The sequence below is a fragment of the Solanum stenotomum genome, chromosome 6 (genome assembly GCF_019186545.1).
Source record: "Solanum stenotomum isolate F172 chromosome 6, ASM1918654v1, whole genome shotgun sequence".
NCBI classification, from domain to species: Eukaryota; Viridiplantae; Streptophyta; class Magnoliopsida; order Solanales; family Solanaceae; genus Solanum; species Solanum stenotomum.
Genome location: NC_064287.1, coordinates 8,539,911 through 8,556,639, shown reverse-complemented (window position 1 = coordinate 8,556,639; position 16,729 = coordinate 8,539,911). Strand labels below are relative to the sequence as shown.

Below are 16,729 nucleotides of genomic sequence, written 5' to 3'. Positions count from 1 at the left end.
TGCTAGATATGCTTGGTGCTTTCCTTCTTACTGGTACTTTTAGCTCTATCCTCTTATATTTTTTAATCTTTGATTTCAGCTATCACTCGTGTTTTTTGTGCTCCAATTACTGCATTGTTTCGTAACTGTTTTTTCTCTTGTTTGTTTTGTAATACTCTCCATTTCATATTATCTTGCATTTTCTTATTATTGTATTTTCCCCATTTTTGTATCCTTTTTTTCAAGCTGTTTGGCATGCTTTATTTAATTTGAGGGTCTCTCAAGAACACCCTTTCTATTTCTAGGGTATTAAATTGGATGATTATTCATGGTGGATCTTGATGTGGATTGACCACACGGCAATTTTTTTCCCACGTGATGTGCTTTGGGGCACTCCATTAAAGTGAGGGGTATTTGTGAGACATAAACAAATGGAGGGGTAGTTTTGAGCCAAAAAACAAATATAGGTTATTTGTGCTCCATTTCAGATAGTTCAGGAATAATTTTGACCCTTTACACCATATACTAAGTATGGTTTCTTCACAGTCGTGATACCTTTAGACTTATCCTTGCACGGTCACGATCAACACCTTCATGATTGCGTAAGAGGTTTGATCGGACTAACCCATTGACTGATTTTCACAATCACGAAGTTCCCAAATACGGTCACATTGACAATTCCTCTAAGCCTCTAGAGTAGCAACTTCCTTCCTCGTGGTCACGAAGAAGGAAACAAGAACTAGCAAAATTTTCAACATCAAAATGAGTTTCAATGATGCTGAAATACCCCAGAGCCCCTCAGGTCCTAATGCAAGCCATGCCAACAAGTTTCAAAAAGTATTATCGACTTATACAAGATCCTAAATTATGATTTAAAGTAAGGAAAAGAGTCAAATATTCCCCTAAACTATTCAAAAAGGTCTAGATATACCCCCTGTTTATTTGGCTCACTCGTGGGCTCGTCGTCCAACTTTTCGCATAGATATGCCCTTATGGGCGTTAATTGGTCTGCTAGACATATCCAACTCATTTTCCATTTCTTTAAATGCCAAATGGAATTGCCACGTCATTTTACATTACCACATGGCATTTATATGAAAATGGAAAGGGATAAATTATGCCCCTAAAATATTCAGACCCATAAACACCTGATCCGACCCATAAATCAACCCCACTTTTAAATAACCTATCCGACCCGTATCAAATCCCTTCTTCTTTACCATCAAAATAGCACGATTTCATTTCAAAGCTAGGGTTCTTGAGAGCCCTCATTACCCCCATCAATTTCATTTTGAGAAGCTCGCACGAGAATAAAAGAGTGTTCTCGTCATCTCCAGTCATCTTCCACCATTCAAGTTTTTAAAAAATGAGTCAGGACTTGAGTGTTTCAGGTCTGTCGACGGTGAAATGTCAATGTGGTATTGCAACGAGGATTTTCACGGCTTTCACTTCAACAAATGTTGGAAGACGCTTTTATAAGTGTTCTAAGCCTAATGTAAATTTATCATACAATTTCATTAATTTTCATATTTTTGGCGAGTATTGATTTCAAGTTCATAATTGTGCAAGGTTATAAATGTGATTATTGGAAATGGGTTGACGATCCACTTCATCCTAGAGTTGCAAATCTCATCCACAATTTAAAGAAGGAAAACGATAATCTTCATCGTGAAAAGGAAGATTTGGAGACGAGGATGGCTGATCTTGAAAAGTATTTGGCATCTGAAATTGAAGAAAATTGTGAACGTCTAGATGAAATTACTGTTCCCAAGAGTGAGGAGGTTGTTGTCGATAATGAAGATGTTGTTGTCGATAAGTCTAAGAAAAGAGTTTATAAAATGTTGATTGTGATAGCTATGTTGTGGTGTTGTTTTGCAGCATTCTGGATGATGAAATAGGAAGGGAAATAAGAATTTCTATCATTTTGTAATCTTTAACTTAGAAAACGTTAAACATGTGTGATGTGGTTCATGACTTTTGAATTCTAGTAGTTCATGACTTGAATTCTAGTAGACGTTTTGGTTTATATGATCTGTTAAGTTTGATGTGATCAATTTCTCAACTACTTTCATCTGCAGCTCGTCGTCTTGTACTTAAATAGTCAATACATTATTTGGATACTAAACAATCCATGACATCTTTATGTTAGTGTGACTTGAGCCATTTAGTTATATGGATAATAAAGTGTTCCTCAAAGATACTAAACAATCCATGTTACAATTCCTCAAAGAAACAGATGAAAATGTTGTGTATTCTAATTGGAGCAATTCATCAGGACTGAGTTGCCAACCAAGGGCTCCTAGGTTCTCTTCAGTTTGTTTTACAAACTTGATTCCAGGGATAGGAATTGTACCCTTGCATATACACCAGTTGATAGCTACCTGCATTGCGATGTTATTATGTTAATAGACAACAAGGGGGATAAGTACCAACATCATTATGCAGGAGATGTGAAACATAGTTAACTTTTTATCGTGTTATAATCAAATGTTATGTTAGTTATACTTATATAGATGTTATGCTGAGATTATATTATCTTATACTGTCGAGCAAATCTAACATGAAGCTTAAAATACAAGAAACAGAGGCTACAAAGATGTAAAATAACTCCACTGCACTGCAGTGCTTTAAGTTTTGCAAACACCAAACTAATACAAGAAATAGAGGCTACATAGATGTAAAATAACTCCACTGCACTGCAGTCCTTTAAGTTATTGCAAACTCCAAACTATACTAAAAGCCTATTCAATGAGAATACTGAACCAGCAGTAGCCACCAGATTTCTTGAAGATAAACTACTGACTATTTTCATCAATAATACTGCAATGGTGTCATAAATTCACAATGACAAATAAGATAAACACAATCAAAAGAAGGCGTCTTAAATTCACAATGACAAATAAGATAAACACAACCAAAATAAGGCGTCTGTAATGCCATTCTATGAAGGCATATGGAAGTTTCACCTAACTTAATACTCATCAGCAATATTGTTTGTCAACCACTGTGGTTAACCATGAGCATTAACACAAAAATTAACATAGAAAATAAATTACAATGAATCATCATCTAGAATAGGTTGTCCTCTCCTCTTAACCCCCATCATCTTGATTCTTTTCTTTTTTGCCTGCATCTGCACATGTCCAGCAGGGATAGCTTATTTGCCCTTCCATGTTGATTTGATCGGAGAATAAGGCAAATTAGTTGGCACTGAGGCACCAGTGTGATCTCCATAAAATTGAGTTTTTNACTGAACCAGCAGTAGCCACCAGATTTCTTGAAGATAAACTACTGACTATTTTCATCAATAATACTGCAATGGTGTCATAAATTCACAATGACAAATAAGATAAACACAATCAAAAGAAGGCGTCTTAAATTCACAATGACAAATAAGATAAACACAACCAAAATAAGGCGTCTGTAATGCCATTCTATGAAGGCATATGAAAGTTTCACCTAACTTAATACTCATCAGCAGTATTGTTTGTCAACCACTGTGGTTAACCATGAGCATTAACACAAAAATTAACATAGAAAATAAATTACAATGAATCATCATCTAGAATAGGTTGTCCTCTCCCCTTAACCCTCATCATCTTGATTCTTTTCTTTTTTCCCTGCATTTGCACATGTCCAGTAGGGATAGCTTATTTGCCCTTCCATGTTGATTTGACCGGAGAATAAGGCAAATTAGTTGGCACTGAGGCACCAGTGTGATCTCCATAAAACTGAGTTTTTCTAGCACCAGTTGGAATGACTCTTGTCTTCAACTTCTCAGCCTTTAACTCTGATTCACAAATCACCATTGGTCTTAGAGCTGGGTCTTCTTCATCTTCAACATCAAGACCATATGGTTCAAACTATTGTGTTGCAGCCTCAGTTTCATGTTCATTGTCAGATATTGGCATTTTGCCTTTCTTTGAATGTGCATTATTTTTAGTACACTTTTCCTATAATTTTTTTTGTATTTAGGTTAATTAGCTTACAATAAAAAACATGGAAAAACATGACAAACATGGAATATTGTAGCTTACCTTGTAACAGGATCTCACATTGTGGTTTGGTTCACCACAGTTACTACATGTCATTTGAGTGCCTTTTCTGGACCATTCACATTTTCTTTTTCTTGCTTCATCTGATTCTCTATTCCTCTTCTCCTCTTCATTTTAGGTCTACCCAATTGTTTCACAACATCAGGAGGTAACATTGCACTTGAAGGATCAACCTTCTAGAACTTCTGACCTTTTACAGGCTGGATCTTGTTTTCATGTGTTAGCATGTAAGCCTCCTTGCTATACCACCAATGTATTTAAGTTATTGGATCTACTTTTTTGTGTGTCAATGCTTTGATGGCATGAGGGCAGGGAATACCTGATAAATCCCAAATTCTGCAAGTGCATTTTTTTTGCTCTAGACTGACAGTGTGTCTATCTTCTCCATCAGACATTTCATAGCCCCAATCTCTATTGAATTCCACCTTATAACCATGTGCTATGGCCCTGAAGTCAATGTATAACTTCATGCATTCTGGACTGAAATCAGTAACCCAAGTCCTCAACTGTTTTTCATTTTTCCCTAGCAATCTCATCACTTGTACTCTTATGTCTTCTAACATCTTGATTATTGGCTTTACTCTAGCCTCAAGAATCCATGCATTGAATGACTCAATGAAGTTGTTATCAACCATCATGTTCTTACATTGAGTATCAAAATAAGCTCTACACCATGCCTTTGGTGGACACTTTACCAAATCCCTTACACCATCTTTTGATAATTTCCCCAACTTATTCAACTGGTCCTTGAACTCTTCATCATATGAACTCCAAGCACACCACCACATAAGCTAGCTTCCTCATTTGACCACTCCTCCATCTTTTGCACCAGTTACTCTCAATATGTCTCACACAATACCTATGTTGAGCTTCAGGCAACACTTTGTCAACAACATCTATCAGTCCATGTAACAGTGAAATAAAACAAATGAGAACATGAAATTTATGAGAATCTGATAGTTAAAAACAGTAAGTAAAAGTTGAGAATTAATGTGTGTTAAAAATAGTAAGTAAAAGTGTTTTTGGGATTGTTAGAAAGTGTGTAGCTCTATAATCTGATAGTTAAAAACAGTAAGTAAAATTGAGAATGAATGTGTATAAAAACAGTAAGTAAAAATTGAGAATGAATGTGTATTAAAATAGTAAGTAAAAATTGAGTTAAAAACAACATCATACCTTTTGCATAGCTGAAATGAAAGTGATTTTTGTACCATCTTTAAGGTCCAAATACCCCTTCAATAGCTCAATGAACCATCACCATATCCTGCTTGTTTCTTTGTCCACTGTTGCCCATGCTAGTGGATAGAAATTGTTCATAGAATCTTGTCCTAGTGCAACCAACAACATACCCTTACATATACCTTTCAAGAATGTACTATCAAGTCCAATTAATAGCCTCAAACCAGATTTCCAGCCTTTTTTTAGAGCATCAAAACACATGTATATCCTCAAAAAAAATTCTTTTTCCTTCAGCTAGGGCATCCTTAGAGATATTTATCAAAACATCACTTCCGGGATTGGATTGCTTAAGCTCTTGTGCATAGGCCTCAAGCTTGTTGTAGTCATCTATAAAACTACCCTCCAACTTCTCAAGAGCCAGCCTCTTAGCCCTTTTAAGTTTGGACCGACACACATTCAATTTTAAGTCATTTTCAAGCTCTCCTCTCATATCTTTTGCCTTATACTTGGGATTATTTTGAAGCTTGTTCTTGAAATGCTGAGCTAAAGTAACTGCATCAGCTCTAGGATTAAAAAAGGCCTCATCACATGTGTGTTTATTGATGAAAGTCTTTATTTTAAACCCTTCAGTTTTGCCATCTCTTGAAATCAAACACCTAAAGGGACATCCCTCATCACAACCATACCTAGTTCTCTTTGTATCACATTTGATTATAGTCAAAGCCCATTTGTTAGCTAATGCATAATAATTCAGAACCTGTCTACCTTCTTTCATGTCCTTAAATGTCATACCAACTTGCAATTCCTTGAAGTTTNATTGATGAAAGTCTTTATTTTAAACCCTTCAGTTTTGCCATCTCTTGAAATCAAACACCTAAAGGGACATCCCTCATCACAACCATACCTAGTTCTCTTTGTATCACATTTGATTATAGTCAAAGCCCATTTGTTAGCTAATGCATAATAATTCAGAACCTGTCTACCTTCTTTCATGTCCTTAAATGTCATACCAACTTGCAATTCCGTGAAGTTTTCCAACCTGTCACCTACTACTCTTCCCCTTTCCTTGCTAATAGCCTCAATCCACTCATAATCACATTCCTCACCCTCATAAAGATCCCATTCATAATCAGAACCAACACTATGTTCACAATTTATACCAACCTCAACATCTACAAAACATGATTCAGAATATTGTGTGATATTTTGGGAAAAAACTGTGAGCTCACTCTCCTCCACAACAAAGAAGTTGACGACTTTAAATTTCTCACATAAAAGGCTAAGGATGGCCCTAATTCCATCATCCCCATCTACTATATAATACTTTCTAGGGGTTCCAGTGACTAACAATTGTTTAACCCGAGAATGTCCTAGCTTGGAAGTAAACTCATAACATATATCTTTATGACTCAATAATTCAAGGTCAAAATTAAGCCAAGAGTGCACCAATTTCTTAGTGTAAACCAACAAAGGTGAAATGACCAAATTACCCCTGTAGTTGAACACAATTTCAACTTCATCAATCATCCTTCAAAAGTACATGAAAGAAACAGTAAAATCAGAGGGACCACATCAAACCAAACACATTAAAAGCTATAAAAATGTAATAAATTAAACCCTAAAAGACAAACATCATCTCGAGACCACCAAAAGACAAACAAAGCAAAGCTCACAAAGGCATAAAAGTACATCATTTAACATTAAACAATACATTTCAAGTGATTTTGGAAGACACAAATCAAATACAATAGATGCCTCACTAGGTCGACTTTATTTAGATAACCCTAACCTAACAAGAAAATGTAATAAAATCAAATATATAATTTACTGAATATAGAAGACTTACCTTCAAGTTGTAAATCTTCTAAGAACCCTATCGCCGCAAGCTTCTTAAATCTTCTAAGAACCCTAGAGCCGCAAGCTTCGTAAATCTTCTAAGAACCCTAGCGCCGCAAGCTTCTTTCGATGGAAATGGAGAAGTTAACAACAAGTTAGGGCTTTGATAATGGGTTAAAAGGGATGGGTTTTGGGTCGGAAATGATATATGAATGGGCTTTGATACGGGTCGGATAGGTTATTTAAAAGAGAGGTTGATTTATGGGTCAGATTAGGTATTTATGGGTCAGAATATTTTAGGGGCATAATTGATCGTTTTCCATTTTCATATAAATGTCATGTGGTAATGTAAAATGATGTGGCAATTCCATTTGACATTTAAAGAAATGGAAAATGAGTTGAATATGTCCAGCAGACCAACTAACGCCCATAAGGGCATATCTATGCGAAAAATTGGACGGTGAGGGCATGAGTGAGCCAAACTTTAAACGGGGTATATCTAGACTTTTTCGAATAGTTTAGGGGCATATTTGACCCTTTCCCTTTAAAGTATAAACAAGAAAAAAGAAGTATTGGATTGTTACAATATGTTTTACAAAGACTCGTCCCCGATAGATCGGGACGAGTCGATGATTCTTGCTAGGTCATTATAGCTTACTTACTATTCCTAGCAAATACTATCATAGAAAACTACAATTGATTCTTGAGGATTTGCTGATCGTTCCACCATTGCAATTGTGGTGAGCTATTCACTTCGTCCGTAGAGTAGATTTTCATTTTATTTCAATTATGTTATTGAGTTGTGCACCATAAACTTTGTACTTCGATAATATGAATTGCTACTATTTGAAAAAATATACTATATCATGATTTGCTACTAAATAAAATGTTATTCCTTTGATGTAGGTAAATATTTGCTTGCTAGTGTTAATTACCTCAAGTGAAATTCTTTTTACACTCAAAAAGCTTTTACTTTATTTGTAATTAAATGCATGTTTAAAGACTTCGAACATAACTTCAACTTTTAAATATTACAAACCTTTTCTTTTTTCAACCACCCCTCCCCACACCCCCTAGGTATTTACGTGACATACTATTTTAACTTAGTAATTTGAAAATTGTAAGAATATAACAGCTATTTGAGAAAGCTACAAAAAACCATTTATTTCAATTTATGTGACATTTTTTTTTAATTTATTAAAAAAGTCTTTATCATATTTTTATAATTAGAAATAACTTAAGTTAAAAATTTCTTTTTACCCTATTGAAATGATCTAATAGCTATATAAATATATAAGATTTGTTTTAATATTTTTAAATTTTGTATCAATTACATAAATTGAAACTGAAAGAATATTTAACTGTGTAAAGTATGCCAAAAGTTGGAGAACCCAGATATACGGTGCGGTGGCCCGCAGTTCGCCATAGTGAGGCCCATGACAAATAAATAGTGTATTGCCTAGCTTGAACTTTAAGCTGACTGATGCACTGCCAACTGCTGGAATTTTACAGAGAAAATGAAGGTGAGCGTGGAAGGGGAGAAGGTGATACTGGTACCCTACATGAGAGAGCATGTGCCAAAGTACCATGAATGGATGCAAGATCCTCTTCTCCTTCAAGCAACTGGTTCTGAACCACTTACCCTTGAGCAAGAATATGAAATGCAACTTTCTTGGACCCAAGACCCTTTAAGTATGTCTTCCAATTTTGGTTCAAATTTTACTTCTTATGTCACTTTATGTTTGAGATATAGTTACCCTTTTGATTATTCATGAAGAAAAATCCCATCTTTGCTACAATTGCTGCTTTTTTGGAGGGTAATTTGATGCAAATAGATATACTGCCTTTTCATGTTTAGTGAGAAATAAAAAGATATTTTGGCCTGAATTACTGTTTCGAGCGGAATCAAGAATACTTTTATCCGAGACCCCTTAAGTATGGATTTCATTTTTGGTTCAAATTTTGCTTCTTATGTCACTGTATGTTTGGGAGATAGTTACCCTTTTCATTATTGATGAAGAAAAAACCTATCTTTGCCTGAATTGCTGTTTTATTGGAGGGTAATTTGATGCAAACAGATATAATGTCTTTTCATGTTTATCAAAGAAATAAAAAGCTGTCTTGGCACCCGAATTGCTGTTTTTTTGTTGAAATATGGAGAAATGCCGATTGGCAGGACCAATTATAAGTTTGATTTATAACTTAGCTTGCACACCTTGTACTCTAAGTCAAATGGTAGTACTAAGTGGTGAATTGTTCCTGAACTGTTGCTTACTTGCTTATGTCAGCTTTTGGTTGGGACAGAAAAGAATAAATAGTGATGTTCTTGAAATTTAATGGTATTTGGTTGTATATTCTTTGTATGATTTCTTACAAAATGTTATTGGAAATTCCTTTTTAATGGCAGAGCAGACTTTCATCGTGTTGGACAGGGAACTAATTGTTGGAAACTTCACTCATGGAGAACCTCATGTTGAAGGTCGCATTCTTGTTTTGATCTTCAATTGCTCTAGTTTAATCACTCCATATAGCTTTATTTGACATTGTATTGCCTGGGTCTTACCTATGATCTTTGGTCAGCACGGAACCTATGGTAATTTTATTATTCTGTATGGTCATACTTAGGTATGAAGCTCTTTATATTAGGATCTGAATTTTCTGCAACTAGTTGAAATTCTGCTTTTAGTATTTTCTTATTGGTTTTGCAAAATTTTGTTTTTATAAAGTGGCTTTCACAAGTTTTAGTGGGCAATAATAATTTCAAATGTGTGGGAAGTGAGAACCTGGTTTTTCTGGATTGATATGTGATTCTGAGTTTGACCATATTGCTTTTTGACAGCCATGGTTGGTGATGTGAACATATACGTGAATGACTTGGATGATCCCCAAATGGCTGAAGTCGAGATTATGATAGCTGAACCAAAAAGGTACACATGCTTTAATATCTCCGATTTGCTGCTTTGACTCTCAATGTTGTGTCACTAGTTGATTGGTTCCTCTATCTTAAAAGAACTTTGTCTGTTGCAATATTAGATTCCTATCTGTAGTTGTGATTTGGAGTGAAAATTTGTCTTGTCATTGAGAGGGATAATTATCACTTGTTTCCAAAAGGTAGTTCACCAGTTAGGATTAGGATGATGAAGCATTTACAGGGTTGGCCTATTGGATTTGCCCCTAGCCTATGTCCAAGGAGTCCCTATTATTTGTTTAAGAGAGAACTGCTAAATTTGTTGCATGCAATTTTCCTTTTGTCTTTTTTGAAAATGGTAATTGTTTTTATTTCTGTAGAACAGTACATAGGTTGTACTGAAACCCGTATTTACATAAGGAACTCTAATAATACCGACCTATCACTATAATGAGTCTAAGACATCAATGATAGAGACGGTATCATTAGAGTAAATTTGATTACACCAAAAACACAGAGTCAAAATGCTATTCAGTTTAACTTGTTGCATACTACTCTCCCTATTCTCAAAATGTATGAAGTGGATGTGAAAATCTAGAATGCCTTTCTAGTTCTTCTAGGCCTCTGTCTAACAGTCTAAAAGTTCTTACTTTCCGGCTGACACCTTCTCAAGTGTATCAGACGCTTCACTTGTTAGGCTTGTTATCTCTTTTGTTTTAGGGCATCTCCAGTTCATCCTTTCTAATATAATTAAGTTAGTTCATGTACATGAAACAAGAAAATAAAATAATATATGTCGAAGCTTAAAATAAAATTCGAAGACAGAAGAAATTAAATCAGATGCCTTTCAAACTTATATGATGTCTCTTTTCCCTTATTCCCAAGGGAGTAGTGTAAAAGATCAACAAGTTGAGAAGAGATATCTTTTGGCAGGAAACAAAGAGAAAAAAGGTTATAACTTAGTGAAGTGGGATTCACAGAGTCTCAGCAAGAAACAAGGGGGTTTGGGCATAAAAAATCTCAATCTGCACAATAGAAGTCTGCTCCAAAAATGGATATGGAGATTCAGCGGTGAAGACACAATGCCCTGTGGAGATGATTCATATCCCAAAAATAAGGCTTAATGAATCAGTGGATCACCAGAGATGTACTTTGCACTTGTGGTTGTGACGGGTGTAAGACTATCAGAAAATTATGGCCTAACTATAGAGTTGGGAATGGAGTACAGACAGAATTTTAGACTGACCTTTGGTTAGGACAGGCTACCGTAAAAGATCAATTCCCTGATCTTAAGAATTAACACTTGATCCTCCAAAAAGATGACGCGATCTCTCAGATATGGAGTACCCAAGGCTGGAACCTGATCTTCAGGAGGGACCTAAATGATTAGGAAATTGAAAGAGTCTCGAGCATGTTACAAGATCTGAACTGTGTCAATCTTGTCTCTTTTTTACTTCAAATAGGTTTCGTACCAAGACTGCAAGACGTCAAGTTCTCTATGATACGTTGAATAATTCAAAATAACTTCACTCAATTTCTCACTTCCAAATAAGTTTGCTTATAGGAGCAATCCCGAAGAGACAAGGGAATTGCAAAGACAAGTAGAGAAGTTGCTTGATTAAGGATTTGTGAGAGAAAGCATGAGTCCATGTTTTGTACCCGTGCTATTGGTACCAAAAGGAGGAGGAAGAAGAGTTGTTGGACAAGAGGAGGAAGATCAACAGAGGAGAGAGAGGGAGGGTGGAGGAAGAGGTTTGAAATCAAAATGATGTGTATATTTTTGCCAGAGAACAAAATAATGTGTGAAAAAAAAGAACAAAAATAGGTATAGTGCATGAATTTGATGAGCTAACATCCCACGTTAAAAGTCACTAGACAAGATTTATTTTTAAAGAAAAATGCATAAAAATACGTGCTATTCAAAAATGATGTGGTTACTTTGGCATCATTAATAGAATCAACAAGGTGTGGGAGTTGGTTGGCGTAGGTCCGAATCTTCTTCCTAAATAACAAAACATATGTTGTTAGGAAAACATTACATATAAACTAAGTGTCTAGGGTCTCCAATCCAAGGAAATATTGAGATCGATAATGATGTCACACATCGTATTAGTGCGGCATGGATTTAGTAGAGGCTTGCATCCGGCGTTTTGTGTGACAAGAAGGTGCCCTCAAAGTTTAAAGGTAAGTTTTATAGAGGAGTGGTTAGACCGACTTTGTTGTATGGGGTGGAGTGTTGGCCAATCAAGAACTCCTAGGTTCAAAAGATGCAAGTGACAAAAATGAGGATGTTGAGATGGATGTGTAGGCATACTAGGAGTGATGGCATTAGGAATGAGGATATCCGGGACAGTGGGAATGACCTTTGTGGTGGACAAAATAAGGGAAGGGAGACTAATATGGTTTGGGCGTGTGGAGGGGAGATGTGTGGATGCCTTAGTTAGGAGGTGCGAGAGTATGGATATGGTGGGTTCAAAGAGAGTCAGAGGTAGGTTGTAGAAGTATTGGGGAGTGGGGAATAGGCATGATTTGACGCATCTGCAACTTACCGAGGACATGATCTTAGATAGGAGGGTATAAAGGTCGCGTATAAGGGTAGAAGGTTAGTAGGTAGTTTTGCGGTGTTCTTATTCCTAGCTTATTTTGGTCTTTGGTTGGGTGGAGCTACAAGTCAGTCATAGTATTAGTTTTTGGTTTCAAGTTTCTGATTATAATTTGTGATTTACTGTGGTTAGGTATCTGCAACTTGTTATTGATGTTACGGTTTCTTGCATATATGTGTTGCACAACTTTGCTATTAGTTGTTATGTTTTTCTTTTGATTACTTCTTTGATTTGTTTGAGCCAGAGGTCTTTTGGAAACAGTCTCTCTAACTCTAAGAGGTAGTGGTAAGGTCTACGTATACTTTACCCTCCCCTGACGACCTGACCCCACTTTATGAGAATTCACTATTGTTGTTGTTGTATCTATCTTACCTGAGGACATCATTATTTCGGGTATTAGACAGGCAAGACGTGGTGCAACTTCAGATTACCGAGGACATGACCTTAAATAGGAGGGTGTGAAAGTTGCGTATCAGGGTAGAAAATTTGTTGGTATGGAGTGTTGTCTTGATTTCGGGAGTTTAGCTGTATTCTTTTAGTGTCTTGCTTTTGATTCCACCAACACTTGTTAATTGTGTTTAGGTTATTGCATTATTCTGTGGTTGTTACTGTTTCCTTATTAGTTTCTTCGTTTCTCCACTACCGTTTTCCCTTTTTTATACCTATTTTGATATGTTATACTCAAGCTGAGGGTCCTCCAGAAACAACCTCTTTACCTGCACGAGGTAGGGGTATGTTCTGTGTACACTCTGGCCTCCCCAAACCTCACTTGTGGGATTTCACTAGGTATGTTGGTGTGTCCAATTTTTATTAAAAAATTAGGTACTCTAAAGATCATATTTCAAATCCAGTCATATTTTGAAATAAAAGAGATAATAGTTCCCCACTTGAACTTATTGATAGATCAATGTATAATTGATAGTACTAATTAAAAATATTATGTCAAAAAGATGGGATTGACTAACTTGGACTAAGAAAAACACACACACACTCACATACGCAAACTATATACCATCATTCTCATCATATTATTTTAGAATTCTAATGATGAAGTCAACCTGTGTTGCTCAAACTAAAGGTGCAGGTTTCCGCTACGGATCTGCATCTAGAGGTCAGATTCGGCAAAAAGTATATTTGAGATTTGGGAGTACGAATCCAAGTATGGATGCTAGGATTTGATTAACAAAATTCAAAATTATAAAAATAGAGCTATAAAGATATTCTAAACTTTGACAGATATTTTGTTGTAAACTTACATTTAGGTTGTAGAATTCAATCTTCCATTTTGATAATTTCTCAAGTTGTAGGTAGTAGGCACATGCACTAGCAACAACAACTAAAGTTCTAAATATTTTCTTCCACAACAAAATAGCAAACCAAATGTGGAAATCATAATATAGTAGAAGAAATAGAATTAAAAAACCCAGACATAAAGTGAAAGAAAACTTATCTTTTATGTTTTATCCAAGAACAAGAATGACATAACTCTTGAAATTGTATCATGCAATTTGAATATGAAAATAAGATAACTTAAACAAAGTGAAAGTGTGAAACTAGAAATCTTAAAATTTAAGACATAAATGGACATTCAGTTCAGCCACAACTTATCTATTCCTAATTTGTTGTTCAATACACACAGTAGAAATTTATTCTTTACCAAAACTATGTACATTTGAACTTAATTTACAAAAATCGACAAAGCATAGTCAAGTTAGCTACTCTTTGCTAAATATCTTCAACTTTTTCCAAATCTTTAAATTCTTCTCCAAAGACCACTCTTTCTAATTGAGTTTCATCTATTGATAGTTCAATTAAATAGTGGATCGTCTCATCAATATCAGAACAATCTCCACCTAAAGCAACATTAAATTAAAATGAATAGATCCACTTTCAAAAAAATAAATTAAAATGAATAGATATATTAAAAGGTTCTCATGAAAAGGAAAGAGAAATCATGCAAAGTAAATAGTTGAGGAAAATATCTAACAAAGAAAATGTAGATATATCCATATTCCAGTACTTGCTTGATCTAGTTACATATTTTTTCTTCTTACGAGAGAGCAACTATTACAAAAGCTAAATCGTCGGCTATTGAAGTTGCTATGTAATTTGTTTCTCTTGATGTTGTGCATCAAAGTATAAATGCTCTAACTTCCACATCAAGAGGAAGAAGTCGGTTGAGTAAGCAACTTGTAAGATAAGTTTTGCAAGGGTGGAACCAAGACATCATGATTGGCCCACCAAGAAAGAGGATCATCATACATTATAGCCTTAATCACATGAAGCGCACTAAAATAATCACTCCCACTACAAAATGCTTCTTACTCCAAAGGAACTTATTTCATTTCATTTGAATCTTTAAAGTATCTTTGAAAGCATTCAATCCTTATCTAATGAAATATCTCTATCTTATTTGTATCTACACTTCGAATGTCATTTTCTCCTTGAAGCCATGATTTATGACAGCATCTTGGAACCAATGAGTGTGTCATACAATTCAAAGGGGTACTATTTTATTCCACCTACCCATAAGAATATCTTGAATTGTATCAAATAAGTTGATTAGTTGAAAATGAGATCCTTCGACTGATACCATGTTAAAGAAATGAATCTTGGCCATTACTTTACCCCAAAAGTTTGCTCAAGAGGTGAGGATTGCCCAAGCCATAGACAGAAACCACTCATCCCTTTGACCCTCGATGTGGGACTCTTCACAATGTGGATCTTGAGTGGCCAAAGTTGCTTCACATTTATGGCATTTGGGACACAATGATTGCGAAGTTAAAGAAAGTAATCTATGTGCATGAGGGGAAGGGCAATATTTTTGATACATTTCACGGTCTTCTTGTGGCTAGGTGGAACAAAAGTACTTTCCCTTTGCCTTGTATGACACACTCATTGGTTTCAAAACAATATTACCAATCATTACTTCAAGGTAAAAATGAGATTTGAAGGCTAACTCCTAAGAAGATAAGAAATGTCATTGAATTATATGATTGACGCTTCCAACAATACTTTCAAATGAAATGAAGCAAGTCTCTTTGGAGCATTTTGTAGTGGGAGTGGTTAATTTAGTGAACTTCGTGTGATTGAGGCTATAATGTATGAGAATACTCTTTCTTGGTGGGTAAATCATGGTGTCTAGGCTCTGCTTTGCCAAACTTAGCTTACAAGATGCTTACTCAATCAACTTCTTCCTCTTTTTTGAAAGGAATTGAGCACTTGTTCTTTGATTCACAACATCAAGAGAAACAAATTAGCAATTTCAAAAGCTAAAGATTTAGTTCCTGTACACTATGATCTACGGTTGCTCTTCACAAGAAGAAAAAATATATTAGTTAATCGAGCAAGTATTAGGGTTTGAGTATGTTTACATTTTCTTTATTTGATAGTTTTCTCTATTATTTATTTTGCATGGTAACTCTTTCCCCTTCTCTTCTAATATATCTCTTCATTTTGATTCGATGTTGCTTTAGGTGGAGATTGTTTTGATATTAATGAGATGACTAATGTTTAATTAAGCTATCAATAGATGAACTTCAATTAGAAGGAGTGATATTTGGACGAAGATGATATTGAGAAAGAAAGCTAGGAGTATCTAATTTGATTATGCTTTATTAGTTAAGTTCAAATGTTCATAGTTTTTGGTAAAGCCTGAATATTTACTATGTGTATTGATTTTTTTGTGGGATTTCACTGGGTGAGTACGTTGTTGCTGTGGTCAGGTGATTAATTAATTATGAATAGCTAAGAGTTAATCCATTCCTGTTCTTGGATAAAAGGTTAATTTTATTTCACTATGTCTGATTCTTTTCATTATATTTATTCTAGAGATAAATGTCAAAAACACACCTAAACTATACACTTTTTTTTAATTTCATACTTAAACTATTGAAAGTGTGAGTTTCATACCTAAACTATCACTTTTTAGTTTGATAAACACACCTCTCTCTTTTATACCACTCTCGTCATGGTGTGTGTATTACTCTCTTTTATTTTAAAAAATTGTCACATCACACTCTACATGGACAAAACATTTAACCTTGACAAAAATTAAATAAATTATTAGTATTAGTTAAAATTAATAAATTATTATCCAAAAAAATAATATTTCTTTTCTAAAATAAAATGTAAAATATTTTTCTTACCTCCCACTCCATCACTTCCTC

General features: G+C 35.0%; 1 protein-coding gene and 1 pseudogene across 5 annotated transcripts in view; one reads left to right on the top strand and one right to left on the bottom strand.

Moving 5' to 3' along the window:
- LOC125869305 (uncharacterized) overlaps positions 1-16,729 on the top strand; it is a 279,493-nt gene that overhangs the window by 258,670 nt on the left and 4,094 nt on the right. For 3 of the 5 annotated variants that reach the window (XM_049549879.1, XM_049549878.1, XM_049549877.1), the window contains exons 2-4: positions 8,554-8,741; positions 9,457-9,528; positions 9,889-9,976. In XM_049549879.1, coding sequence (XP_049405836.1) covers positions 8,567-8,741; positions 9,457-9,528; positions 9,889-9,976 — 335 coding nt within the window. In that variant the 5' untranslated portion in view covers positions 8,554-8,566. Of the gene's footprint in view, positions 1-8,500; positions 8,742-9,456; positions 9,529-9,888; positions 9,977-16,729 lie in introns of those variants that run through there. The other 2 variants (XM_049549876.1, XM_049549880.1) reach the window with 1 other exon arrangement.
- Positions 3,630-4,822, bottom strand: LOC125868459 (uncharacterized; annotated as a pseudogene).